Consider the following 14,935-nt stretch of genomic DNA (forward strand, 5'->3'; position numbering starts at 1 on the left):
GCATTGTGGCTTATTTCTCAATTAATCTTTCTTTCTAACTTTCTTAGTTGCGCTTTTAAATTTTATATACTTTTACATACAAAAATATTTGGTTTACTGATAATAATATCAATAGTATCATTAATATTATTAACATATTTTTTGTACTCTATACTTAATAATAGAATAGAATAGTTTTAGTATTTCTGATACTTTATTGGTTTAGTTACTTGATTGATCAATTTAAAAAAATGCCTAGTAAAAATTAGGAATGAATTCGATTATTTAAAGAGGGTATTGTATTCAGAGAGGGGTGAAGTAGGGTTGAATAAATGTATAGATCCCCGCTTAGACATTATAATTAAAAGATAATAAAATCAAAATATTCCCGATAATAGTTTTGGCTTTATATATTAGTGTGTGTATTAATTTTGATGGATGTATCTTTATTTATAGAAAAATAAATAATAACTTTCGAGCAAAGAGAAACATTTTTATGTAAAAATATTGAAAATAACGCCAGTCATAATACTACTTTCCACAACAACATATTAGTGTGCATATAGGTGCATATAAATATATATATATATTTATATATATCTATATATATATATAGGTGTATATATATATGGATGTATATGAAAATTACGCAATAAAAATGCAAAAAAACTTGACAAAAAATATTGTCTACCATTTTTCCAGCTTGGGATCATTCTGACTATGTCATTTTTTGTGGATGATAAAAAATACACATGCTTTACTCCAAACTAAATATTTGGAGTATATAACTTTCTTAATTATATTTCCTTAGATCAGTGATGATGTGTACTTGGCAATACTCGAAACGGCGTTGGATGCTCAGTCAAATTTTATTAATTTAATCAAATTTTCGAACCCTTTTAGTTTTGTTTCTGAAAAAAAAATTTACCTTGCATTATCATTTTTCAAATCCAAATCAAATCTAGGAATGCTTTCAACTTCTCAATACCCTAACATCGACATGAGTCATGAGGAACATGAGGGCAACGAAATAGCAAAACTCCTAACAAAAAAGTAAATGTATTCCTTTCATTGTTTTAGAGTCCTTCGGAGGGGTAACAAATAGCTTCACAAATAACTTATTATGTGAACGGGAAAAACAAAATCTACTTGAACACTTGAGAAACCAAACAGGCATGCGGCAGTCAAGAAAATTTATTGATCCTGAACACATCAAAGTTGACGCTATCCTAAACCTTAACAGAAGCGATATTAAAATCCACACGTACAGTGTCCGGTAAGAGACACTGTAGACTCAATTACCACATGAAGAATTTAGGTACGGTAGAAAATGTTTCCTGTCGATTCTGTCATGAGGAGAATGAAACACCAGAGCATATTCTTCGCCCAGTGGCGGCACGACGTAGACTTGACTACATTGAAAGCGGGATCTTAGTCCCAAATCAAATAGGTAAAATTAAGCCCACAGCAATAACGAGATTTATAAATAGTCTAGAATTGTTTTAGTTAGGCTTTTAGGTGCACAACAGGTCTTTTATTCGGGGTGCATTTATAGCCTATAATTTAATAATAGTAATAATAATAATCATTTTCCAAATAGCCAAAATATCATACAAACTAAATGGATACGTTTGAACCCAAGCAAGAGTTATCAAGGAATGATGGAAATATTGAGTACAAGAACGAAAAAGCGAAAGTTTTTTCTATCTTAAAACGATTATATTTTATGAACTTTTTGTTAAGATTTTTGATAGTTACGTTAATTTTCGTTATGCAAATTATATTAAAGTATTAAATGAAGAGCCTTTCAAATTGAAAGTAATTCAAAACATGAACTAAAACTTTTCTAAGTTATTAATATAATATTAGTATAAACCATTAATTTCTGCTATTATTCCATAGGTTCCTTTGATGCTGTAATTGCCAAAAGTGTTTTCTAGAATATATTTTATCTAGGCTTATGACATCTATTTTTTTGTCTTATAATAGGACAATCCTTCTTAGTGAGTATATCAGACAGATTGACATTAAGTGGAAAATGCATTTAATTAAAATATAATAATAATAAATCGCTGTAATGTAATGTACTCGGTACCAATTTTAGCGTAATTTTTAAATATATATTTTTTGTGTTTTTAATGGTTAAAAAAAATTTGAAATAAATAATTTTACACTTATTATTTCAAACTTATTAAAATTTATACAAAATATAAAAAGTTTTTTTTTTCTCTATTCTATGTTTAGTGATTATTATGCATATTAAATATTTAAATCAATCAATGGTGTAGTATATAATATAAATTTATTCATAAATAAATATTTTTTTATATTTTTTTCACAAGAAACAACAACATTTACATTTGCTGTTAAAAAAAATCAAGAGTTAATCTTAAATTACGTTAATCAAGTAAAAGCCAAATATATATTAACATTTATATACTTTGCATATAAATAAATATAGACGAAACTTCAAAGAACCGTTAATCACCTGCACTAAGAATTTAGAGCAGTAGAGCAATGTCCATTGCCCCTCGATGCTTGCCCAGGGCTGAACCGAGGTTTGTCAGTGTATGTCGCACAGAAACGTTAACGCTGCACACGAGTCTTGTCTATTAACACCCATTGACGATCGCACTAATTAGAGTAGCATGCCCATCGTTCTAGATACAATTCTCACCTCCGGTCTGTGTACCTTGTACATAATGTAGCATTGCTTACACTTTTCTTTTTACATATTTCGCTGATTTTTATTAATAACAGCTTTTAGTTAAGCAGATAAACATCGAATGGTACTTGAACAGTCAGAAACGCTGGCAGTGGATTTTGAGAAAGCAGTCAGGAAGAATTTTTGACTTCGAAGTATTTTAAGATATTTCGTCGTAGTGCGCGAAGTGTTTGAGTACAGAAAGCATGTTGATATGCTGGCAAAGTGAAGTGCGAGAAATATTTTTTGAACGAATATAAATATTTTCTGTGCTTGTCAAAGGCAAATTTGTTATAAAATAAATAAAATTCGATAAAATAAATAAAGGAAATTGAAAAGAAAACTAAGTGAAGCTTAAATTTTAAATATTTTCAAGTTGAAATTCAAAAGTATTCCCTTGTGACTCTTTGTTCAATTATTTTCATAATCATTTGTTTCGAGTAAAAACTTTTAAAAAAATATAAAATATGAAATCTCATATAACAACGAAAAAATTGAGTGGCTTCAAGCTATTTGAGTCTTATATTTTAATATTAATTGCATTATTAATGCTAGTGACAATGGCTACGTTCGCATTTAATGAGTTAAGAGAAATTGAAAGCGCAGATTCCCCATCAGTCCTTAGAGTGTTAATAAACTCCATACGAAGTGACAAAAGAAGTGAAGATATCAATAACAGAAATATGACTGCACCAGAAAAGGCTGAGAGTAAAATTTTGTTAATAAATTTGGAACAACAAAATGATACAAACAATTTGTTAAATACAATATTTAATAACGAAAATTTGGTAGGAACACAACGAAAAGTGCGGGACGTTAATAATAATGCAAATCTTAACACAAAACCAGATACTGTAGAAACTGCAACAAGGAAAACTTTAAACACATATGAAGAACAACAGCCTGTCGTGGTTCATGCCGAGAGTTATGCTCCTATACTTGGTTATAGACAGCCAACGTACGGTCCACCGCGTTCACAGGAAACAAGTGACGAAGAATCACGTTATCGTAGTGCTGCAAATGATGAAGAAAACGATGACGATAATACAGACTATAGATCCGAAATAGGAGAGCGAGAATATTTTGAACGTGAACATGAAAATGAACAATCGTACTTTGACTCACATGAAAATTTCAACGAATCAACTGATTCAGAAGAAGATCGTAATAGAGCAACTTATGAAAGAGCAGAAGAAAGTAACAATGATGAAGGTCGTTCTTCACATAATCCTGAGTATGACAGTTATTATCGTAATTGGTATTATGCCACACCTGCAACTCCAAAAGCTGATATTGAAACAGCTAATATTGGTAATAAACGCAAATTGCAGCAATTGCAACCAATGGACATAAATACGTACGTATTAAATTTTAATCACCTAACTCTAAAAATTATTGTGCAGTCGCAGATATATTTATATATTTACATATATAGATATATTTACATACATAGATATATTTATCTACACAAATATAAATCTTTATATATGCGTTAAAGTTGAAAAATATACACTTATTGATGTATATGTGTGATGTAAATCAATATATGTATATAAACAGTTAGGGGACTTAGGTTGAAAAGATGCTAAGTTCAGTTTTTAAATTTTACTGGAGAGTCGGAAAATTTAATAAATATTGCGTTTTTTTAATATTTTAAGTTTGTTATATATATATATATATATGGTGATGTATATATATATACATACATGCAGATATTAATCTTTTTATTTCTATATATATTAATATATATGATTTAACCGCGTTAGGAATTTGAAGTCGTAGAGGGTTTATTTATTATCGATAAATCTATTCTTGAGCATAGCAACATTCCAATATTTTTTGTTGTTGAACTTTGTCTGCAAAATGTCTCTTACCAAAATGTCAAATGGGTTTACGTAAACGTAAAGGTAGCTACACCTTATGAAGTATAAGGTGTGGAACCTTGTCTTTCAGTCATTATTCGTACTGAACCCTTAATATTTGTGAAACGTTCTCTGTTTCTTATTAAACTGTTAAACTATTTGGGCAAACATAATTTTTTCCAAACTTTTTTCAGTAGACATTTGTGCTAATATTGATTCAATAATTTAAGAATACATATATACTAACTGAGAAAGACCATTGAACGTGAGGGAAGTTCACAGGTGACAAACGTGTGAACTACTGTGTACATTTGAATATATCAAAATTTTAAGTATAATTATCTCTCTTAATAATTTTATTTTTTTATAAATTGTTTAATGGGGACAATTTTCTCATTAAAGGAGCAAATATTATGCAACTGATCTCGCTCACTGACTTTTCTCTGATACATCTAGCTTTTGTTTAAACTTTGGTGAAATCTTGTACTTCTTGGAACTTTAAAGATTTCGTTTTGAGGTTACTGTTTTGGATTCATTGTATGATTCTTAGTGATACACTTAGTTGAGCAATAATTTTTAGGTTGCTACATATGGCAGCTCATCTTGTATACCTAGATCGGCTTAGTTAGACACGAGAATTGGACCTGTTTTGTTATCACAGTTTATATAGTTTTATACAGCCACGTTAACTGTTTCAGGTGAACCCTGTATTGAATTTAAAAACGATTTTGTTGTTTTAATGAAGCAGACAGTGTCTTTATATTTGCAATAAGAAAGAGTGCATGTGTGCATTTTGGCGAGTACCGGCCAGTGACAGAGCAAATGGGTAATATCAATGAGGGAGTGTTGTGTGTGTATGGCGATTATGTCGAGTGGTGAGTAATTGCTGATTTAATTGCAGAAGTCGTTTATTGCATCATATATGTTTTGCTATTTTAAAATGTTCTGTACGTATAGCTAGTTTAAGTGAAGCTAAGGAACAGTTTTAATCTGTTATTAGACACAGTTTTTCTGAGAACCATAATAGTGTTTTGATGATTAATTACATTCGTTATTAACCATTTCAAATTTAAAAAAATTATTTAATATAAGTTAACAAAAAGTTCTACTAATAAATATTTTTCTATTTTCATAAAACGTCATTACGAAAGTGGTTTAGCAATTAGCAAAATATGGACATAGTGTTGCCACCAGTGCGATAGTTATAGTAATTTAAAATTTTGACCGAAACTTGATTAAAATTGGGGTAAAAATACACATTTTTGAAATAATATGTATTGAAATTAATTTTTACTGGAGTTTGGTTTCAGACATATTTTTATATTATATTTTTTTGAAATGTACAAAATTCTTTAAACCCACTTTATTAGTTTATTTATTATTAATGTTTTTTAACCATTTTAACTGCTTATACCCAGCATTCCATATACAGCTTTAATAATGGTTCCATAAATTAACGTTGCATAAGTTTTGGTCGAAATAGGATTTGATATTTTGATGAGTTTTATGTTCTACATATGGCTTGGATTATAAGTCCAAAGTCCAATTAGATTATTTGTTTTTTAATACGTATACCACATTAATTTAACATATTTTATTTTGAGATCAAAAAATTAGAAAATAATATTTTATAAAATTTCTCAAAATGCAATAAAATACAATTTATTGTATTCTCCAACCAATTTTAAGTAGATGTGTTTTTGTTACCTTAAAGACATTAAAGTAATTTGCCATAAAACACATAAATCAGTGTTAATTAGCCTGTGGTCTTAGTAAGCAATTCGAATTTCATTCCAGCTTATGTGAAAGTATTTCACTTTAAAGCAATTAAATGAAATACACATTCGCTTACATCTACCATCATTTGTGTAAATTATACATTAATTTTTATGATACAACAATACTAAAGCCAGTTCAAGTACATTAAGACAAACAATAGTTAGCTGCACAATTTGTATATGAGTACATCCCGGATGTAGATACACACATATCTACATTCTTTCTGCAAATCTATGGATTTGAAGCTATCAAATTGTATAAATATTGTATATGGTTTGTGTACTAATGAAAATTTTCAATGTTGACTTTAAAGCACTTAATACTATTTAATAACGTTTAGAGTAATATCATTGCTGCAATAACTGCTGTAGTATAGCAATTAATTTACAAAGTATGCAGTTTTATTGGCTACATTAGAATATTATATCCTCTCACGCTTACACAAAATTGGAATTTATGCTTATTTTTACTGCAATAAATGACTGACACCTTCTGTTCTATTATACAAAGAAAAGATACTGACAATAGGCAGTAGTGCATATAACAAGCAACATTGTGTTACTTGTATCTCGTAGTTGTATGGGAATGCAGTAAAAAGATACTTTGTATATCTCTTTTGTTTGCTGAGTTGGCTACTAATGTTTAAAGTTATGTGCCCGTGTAGACTGGTATATATGCTCTACATAAATTTAAATGGAAACAGTAGATTGGGGTTGCCAAAATGTTTGCAATGCATTTGAAGATAGATTGTATACTTAATCAAGTATGTATGTTCTTGTTGGCTCTGTGAGATAAATGGATCTGACGATGTCTATCTGACTTTTTGTTTTAGCCTTAACTAGTTTTGCAGTTTTAGAAATATTTTAACGAAATATTGTTTTTAGACTTATTCGAAACGAATCTGGAACATATATTGTAACAATCAATAATGACAAATTATATATATACCATATATAGATTATAAATATTACTGAGGTAAAACTATAATCTTTCGTGAATAGATTGTTTACGGTTTCTGCGTCAATTAAAAATCTTATCTAGTAGGTGCGCACTACTAATGAATGGATGCAATTAGAAAAGTTTATTGTGAGTTCCGATCTTTCAATTATAGTACGGTAAAAACTGTTTAATGAAAATGTGTAATTTAATAGATTGTTATTAGTAAAAATAAACTGCTATATATTAAGCAGTTTGGCTATTAGAAATTTTGTTCATAATGCATTATATGAAATAATAATAATAATATTTATAGAAATTCATTTTATTTTAATTGAGATTAAAATTTTTAAACTGATTTGATATCAATGACCTGCAGTGTAATTCACACCCAAATGCCATTTAACTTATTTTCAAAGTCAGAAACTTGACTTCAAATTTAATTTTTAATTTAAAATAGTAACAATTCTAAAATTTATAATTGGCATGTATTTTTGTAAGTTGCCATATGTTTATAATATTGGCAATTATATTGAATGCATAAATAAAGGTTGCATTCATGAGTATTAGTATCATTTCGTTTTAATTTATGTTTAATACGTTTATATATAATACTAATATTTAATGAAAGATGTTAGTTTTTGTTAGCATTTGTTCAACCAATAACAGTTTGCACATGTCGATGTATAAATGTATATATGAAGATATATATGCCATTATATAAATAAACTTATATTGGGATGTCGGAGAAAGTAACTAAATTGGAAAAAAATTGTTTATCAATTTCCATTTCAGAGATTGGTAGTGATAGATCGTATTAACCGATTCCATTTTCTCTATGTTCTTATTTAATTAAGAAAAGAAATGAACGAGAACTTCTTAATTTCACATTTGTGTTCATCATTGAATAAAATACATTCACCAAAAATCTTAAAAATGTTCTGAGTACTAAATGAATCGCAATCAATTTTATAGTGGTAGTAATACCATGTTTATACATCCCTCAAGCAGGATTTATAAATGCATGGAATCATTTATGTTCCCGTCATAATAGTGTCCGTCACAATAGTGTGGTAGCGCTAAATTCGCTATAACAATATTTATTAACCTGTAGATAAATATCTATTGTAAATGGATATACCTTCTGCTCAAAAAGTATCCAGGTTTTGTTGTTTATTAACTACTCCTTAAGTAATAGACCTTTTTTAAAATTTTTTTTTGACTTGACTGTCTCAAGTACATTTAGCGATTTTTACTATGGACAATTCTTGTTGTACGCGATTTTTTGACCAAACACGCCATTACTGTCATTGCTCAGGCACCATATTCGCCAGATCTGGATCCGTAAGACTTTTTCCTGTTTCTGAAACTCAAATTGCCCCTTCGTGGTAAGCGTTTTTGGTCCACTGAATCGATAAAAGAGAATTCGCTGAAGGAACTAAAAGTCATACCTTCACGGGCCTACAAAAAGTGTATGGAAAATTGGGTTAAGCGTTGGCATATGTGTATCGCTTTAGAAAAAACATATTTTAAAAGAGATAAACAAAATTTAGAATAAAATTTAAATTTGTGTTTTATTTACAAAATCCGAGTACTTTTTGAGCATATACAAGGTGAGATGAAAAAACTGCAACCAACTTCAGACTGCTGTCATTTCTAAACCGCTCGTCCCACAGCTGTCAGATTTATTCTAGTGACAGCTCATTATATTGTTTACAAGCGCACAAAAGCATTTTGGTGAGAATTTTTCAGAAAAAAAGTTATTTGTGATGGAATTCAAGCGTGATAGTGTGATTGCTTTGCATTTGGCTGGAAAACCACAAGTGGCTATCGTTAGAGCCCTCCAGCATTTAGAAGTGAATAAATGTTTTGTGTCTCGTACCATCGCTCGTTACCATGATACTGGTAGCGTAGCCCGACGTCAAGGAAGTGGACGAAAAAAAACAGCAACATCGGCAGAAATGGTTCGAAAAGTGAAAAAGCGAATTGAACGAAATCCGCGTCGCAGTGGACGAAAAATGGCTCGTGAGCTGAACATATCGCAATATGCCATTCGGCAAATATTGAAAAATGAGCTTGGACTAAAGCCATTCAAGTTCCAAAAAGTGCAAGATCTTACTGATGCGCAAAAAAAAGTTAGACTCGAAAAAGCTAAAGAGTTGTTTCGCTTGGCCGAAAGTGGTGAACTGCCGAATTTGGTTTTCTCCGATGAGAAACCATTCGTTATCCAGCAGTTTGTAAACAAACAAAATGATCGTGTTTACTTGCCAGAGAGGTCAGCTGAAAATTTGCAACTTCGGTTGGCCATCACAACTCAAAAGCCGGCCATGGTGATGGTGTGGGCCGCCATAACAGCCGATGGTCGCTCGCCGCTCGTATTCATCGACCGTGGTGTCAAATTAAATGCGCAAATCTATCGCGAAAATATTTTGGAGGGAGTTCTGAAGCCCTGGGCACGCAAACATTTCGGCCGCAGACCTTGGACATTCCAACAGGACTCAGCACCATCGCACTCAGCACGCGCCATCCAAGAATGGTTAAGAAATGAGGTTCCTCGCTTCATTTCCACCGCACAATGGCCACCAAAATCTCCGGATGCCAATCCGTTGGACTATTGTGCCTGGGGTATTTTGGAAAGCAAGGTTGGAACTAAAAAATACCAAAGTGTCGATCATCTCAAGCAAGCGCTTCGCCGAGAATGGGACAAAATACCGCAGAGCCACTTTCGGGCCAAAGGTGGCCAATTCGAACAAATCTAAACCGATTCTCAAATTTGATGTTATTTCCGACATTTTTTGCTTTCATTCAATAAAATTTAAAAAAAATGAAAAAATTATGGCGTTTTACTTTGTTGCAGTTTTTTCATCTCACCTTGTATATCTATTTGCTGTTATTTAATTCTGATCAAATTTACCTAACAAAGAGAACTTAGGAAAATACGTATATTCGTATATTTTTATACCCACGTGAAACCAATTACAGTCGTTTCAGATGGAATGAGTTCTTGTTGTTTATGGATCAGCAATGTAGAAAAATTAATGTCAATATAGGGTAAATATAGGGTAAAATGTTAGATAATCTGCAGGAAAAACACACAATCGTTCAGTTTTAAATACTTTATTCGAGAGAGTATACAAGGGAAGTAAAACAAAATAACATTCTCTACTACTTTATCTTTAACAAAAAAAAAATATTATTCCAAGGTGACCTGTAGCCAAAAATAAAATATATAAAAAAACATTACTAACATGGCTAGTTCCAAAAATAAATTCAAAATTTCATAATTCCAAGAACATTCATTATTTTAGCTAATTATTTTTATTGTTATGATTAAAAGCAAAATATAGCAAAAAAATAAAGGAGTTCATTAAAATAAAAAATTTAATCCAGCTAAATATAGCGTACTTAGACTACCTAGACGGTTAAAAAAAAATACAGTGGACTGCAGATCTAATGGACTGTGAGTAGTAAAAGAACTTCGCTTTCGCCCCTTTTTAATTTTTCAATTAAAATTACTTATTCGCATCTCTTATTTGTTAGTTGTACTAGTTGCTATATAGAAAACGCTTCTGTCTATATTTTAAGTATCGTTAATAAAAATAAAACAATTAAAAAAATATATGTATTTAATACAATATTAATATACAATTTAATATTTAATTAAAATATAATTATAATTAAAATAGTTAATGAATTAATTTTAGGAATAAGTATTTGTTGTATTGACTAAAATTTATAATCTCTTAACGAACTTAAATGAGGTTATATTAACACATCAATATATGAAATCCATATCAATATATCTGAAGTGATAGTCCTTCTGGTTATTGCTATTAACATTTTGGACATATAGATGTGTTGACTAAACACTTTTCATTAATCAGGAAATGTATTTTTACGTAAATACCGAAGTCGCACGCCTTCAAATCACATGATTGGGAATATTAGTTGACAGGCATAATTTGATTTATAGTCATAAATTAGTGAGAGAAACTGATCGATGACAGTTTGCATAATATGCCCCTAAACAGTTAATTAGATTTGAAAATAAATTAATTATGAAATGTGAGGATTTCCTTTTGGACAACAAACGAAAACTTTCTTACATCACGATTTTGTACAAAATGAAGTAAATTATTATTTAATATTTTTGCATTAAAGTGTGACTCTCAATCGAATATCATTCAAAACTGTAAATCTGCTATAGAGACATTGGCAGAAATGTTGAAGGGCTCGATAGCCACTTGTGCTTCTCCTTGTGTTTATCACGTTTTATCACGATCACGATTAAAATGTTTGTATGTTTGTAAACAAGACAACGAACTGTCAAATGAATTAATTTTGAGCTTTCTGTCATTATTGGTTTGACAGCGAGATCGGTGCAAAGTTTGTTTCAATTTTCGTCAGCAACCCTGTAAACTCTGCCTTTTATATGGGAAATATAATTCATTTGATTAATTTGTTATTCATCTTATGCTTGAATAAAGACTTTTCGTTATTTGGTCAATATATATGAAAAAAGTTAGCCTTACTACAAGTCCTTAGTTTAATGAAGTCTAGTTTATAACTCAAATCATTATGTTCAGAATCGGCTGAGGTGATTATAGAAAGTTTAAAGGTTTGTGCCTTCACTTCCCAAAATATTTTCGCCAAATTATATTGTTAGGTGGGTTAATCAATCCTAAATATTTTAAATGGATGGTGAATTGGTTTAAGTGGTGACAGATCTGGTTCCTTAGTTCAAGTAGTCCTGCATTACCACACAAATGTATATGAAATACTAAGAACTCAAAGAAATCTATATGGTTGATAAAGAAGATTTATTTTTAAAGTTTTAATTTTGACATGTTCGCTATCGTCTTTACTTTGTAATCTTTCAAACTGTGTGGTTTCTTCTACGGTTGAGGGGAACACCCAATTTTTAGTCATGGGTTCAATATTTTTCGATATTACCTGTTCCCAGTATGATTGTTGTTCTCGATAAATTGTAGTCTTACAACTCTGATATCACTCTTTAAAATTTTGTTCATAATTTTTGAATAACTTAAAGAATTTAAAATTATATATATTGATTTGTGATTTCTATTATTAAGTTTTGTTTGAACTTTATAAGTTTTGATTTATCGTCATTATGGGTGGGAGTACGAGAGCACGTATTATAAACGTTTTTGTTACAATGTATGTCTGTGATTGGCAGTATATAAATACATAATCACGTTATATTATTACTGTAACGTTTATAGATTTTCATCTCAATCAAATTTCCATATGTTAATGTACTTAATTGCAAATAACACTGAATTTAAAGGTAAACATTTTGGTTAATATACTTAATATACGTATATTGCAGGTGAATTGAAGCAGCACAGCAAATATATATAATAAATTTTATGGAAAGCAAACATAACTCATATAAAAATGAAGATAAAATTGCAATAGTTTGTTTTTCCAGAATAAATATACAAAAAACAAAAAAAGAAATTAATAAATTAAATTAATTGTATTGTATTTAACATGAGTTAAGAATATTTCTTATTTTATAGAGGTTTCGGAAAGTAGTGGATTACAACAACAAAAATTCTTGTTATATTATTATTTTTTTGATTCATTGAACTTTTGATTAACCATACTATTTCGAGAATATTGCTATTGTGCCCCTTTTCCCCACCGTCAAACATAAGAACGCACCAACTTACTTGAATGAGATTGTGTGAGATAAATTCACTTCTAGAGAAGTTTAACAATGTATATATCCGTATAAATATAGTTGTAATATAATATTATTATAAAATATTATTTATAAGTTTAAGTCTTGTTTACTCAAAATAGTTTTACTCCAAGCTTAACACAGATTTAAACCAAATTTAAAGTATGTGAACTTTTTTATTTCAAGGCAAAGTGCTAAAACACTAACCAGTAGTAACCTAAAATACTAATGAGTACTAATCACATAGCAAGCAACATGATTATGCTACTCAGATAATTGAATATATCCACGCATTCCACGGCTTATTATTTTATTTTAACAACTGGCGAGAGGTTGAGCTATATCCCCCAGTCATTACTTTTTGTCTTGTTGCGATTAATATCAATGCCGACGATTGCTTTATTTACTCTGTGCTTCAATATTTTCTTGTAAGTCTCTGATGTTATGGCTGAGTAGACAAATGTCATCTGCATATTCCACATCTTTCAGGCACATGAATGGATTCCACTGAGTACCTTTGTTGTCTTAAATACTAACCAGTACCTATTTATTATAATAATTTGTTATTATTTAATTGATTTTTAACGTTAGTTTTAACGAAAGAAACTTAATTCTTAATATAGGTTATTATTTTCAACAGAGAGATTTTTATCGAACAGTAGTGAAATTACAAGAACGAAAATTTTTTTTATTATTTTTAATTAATTGACCATACAGCTGCCACATACCCATTATCAGTAGTCTTTTGGAATTGTTTCTAATATTTAATTATTTATCAATTTCTTTTGACATTTGTAAGTTTATTTGTTTAATTATTTCCTGATCTGAAATAGTGTACTAAAAAAATATAAATAATTATTAATTGTCATTATTAAGTTATTATTTCTTAAATATTTCATTATATTTTGGAGTGCATTTTCCATAAGACTTGTATTTAAATTTACATAATTAACACATTTTGTAGAGTTACAGACTTAAACATAATATTTATTATACCTATAATATAAAATTATAAGTAAATTAAATTCAATTTGAATTTATAAAATTTTTATCAAAAAGGGCTAGGAAAAGACAAAACCTTTTTCGAAAATTTGCAAGTCTTATGTTATTATTAATAAAATATTTAATTAAATATATATTAAAGAAACGATAACTGCCGACTTTGCTGCAATAGTGTCTCGCCAGGTTTAGACTTCTGTACTTATCAACTGCGTCTCCACTTATAATGGAACTAGGGAACATCTTTTCAAAGGACATAATGACTCGTCTATGGAACTAAAATGGGTATGTTACAATAATCCTTAAAGGATGCAGTGACGTGGTGGCAAGTTCCCAATCAGTTTTTAAATCTAATCTCATCTCTAAACTGTTATTAATAATTGGAGTACTTATATATATGAGGCAAATACTTTGACAGGTTATAAGTTTTTACATTTTAAAACACTGCGTGTCTTTATCTATGGACACTTTTAGAAAAGACTTTAATTTTATAAACTTTTCTTTAAACATTTCTATCATTTGAAAAACTTTAAAAAACTTTAAGGCATGTTCTTATTTCATCAATTCGTAAAAGGAAAAGGTTGTAAGGAAAGTGCAATAGAAATTGAAGAAATTGAAACGCTGCACTATTATGTATCTGAACTTCAGCTTTTATTTTGTTAGAATTCCAAATTATATCTTTTTATTATTTGTTAAAACAATTTTCTTAAATTGCCAACAACAACAATTGTAATAATAAAGGAAAAATGAATTTTGTGCATTTTCTGTTCCAAAAAATTTGTTACTTGCCTCCCGCGAGACGTGCCACAATTCCGCTTTAAAAAGTCTGTTGAAGATTTTCAAAGATATTTATTTTATGTTTTTTTTTTTCGTTTCCTAAATTTAATAATAGTGTTGCCAGATACACACCATATATGTTTTTTTTTTGTGCATAATTTTATATATTATAAGTTAAACCTAAGAACCCAA

At 29.5% G+C, this 14,935-nt stretch overlaps 1 protein-coding gene across 1 annotated transcript in view; it reads left to right on the forward strand.

Annotated features, from left to right (window-relative positions):
• Positions 1-3,186: 3,186 nt before the first annotated feature.
• The window catches only part of LOC119689994 (probable serine/threonine-protein kinase mps1), a 41,517-nt gene continuing 29,768 nt past the window's right edge, over positions 3,187-14,935 (forward strand). Inside the window, exon 1 of the mRNA XM_038104961.1 lies at positions 3,187-4,040. Coding sequence (XP_037960889.1) covers positions 3,232-4,040 — 809 coding nt within the window. The 5' untranslated portion in view covers positions 3,187-3,231. The remainder of the gene's footprint in view (positions 4,041-14,935) is intronic.

The sequence above is a fragment of the Teleopsis dalmanni genome, chromosome X (assembly GCF_002237135.1).
Source record: "Teleopsis dalmanni isolate 2A chromosome X, ASM223713v2, whole genome shotgun sequence".
Lineage (NCBI taxonomy): Eukaryota > Metazoa > Arthropoda > Insecta > Diptera > Diopsidae > Teleopsis > Teleopsis dalmanni.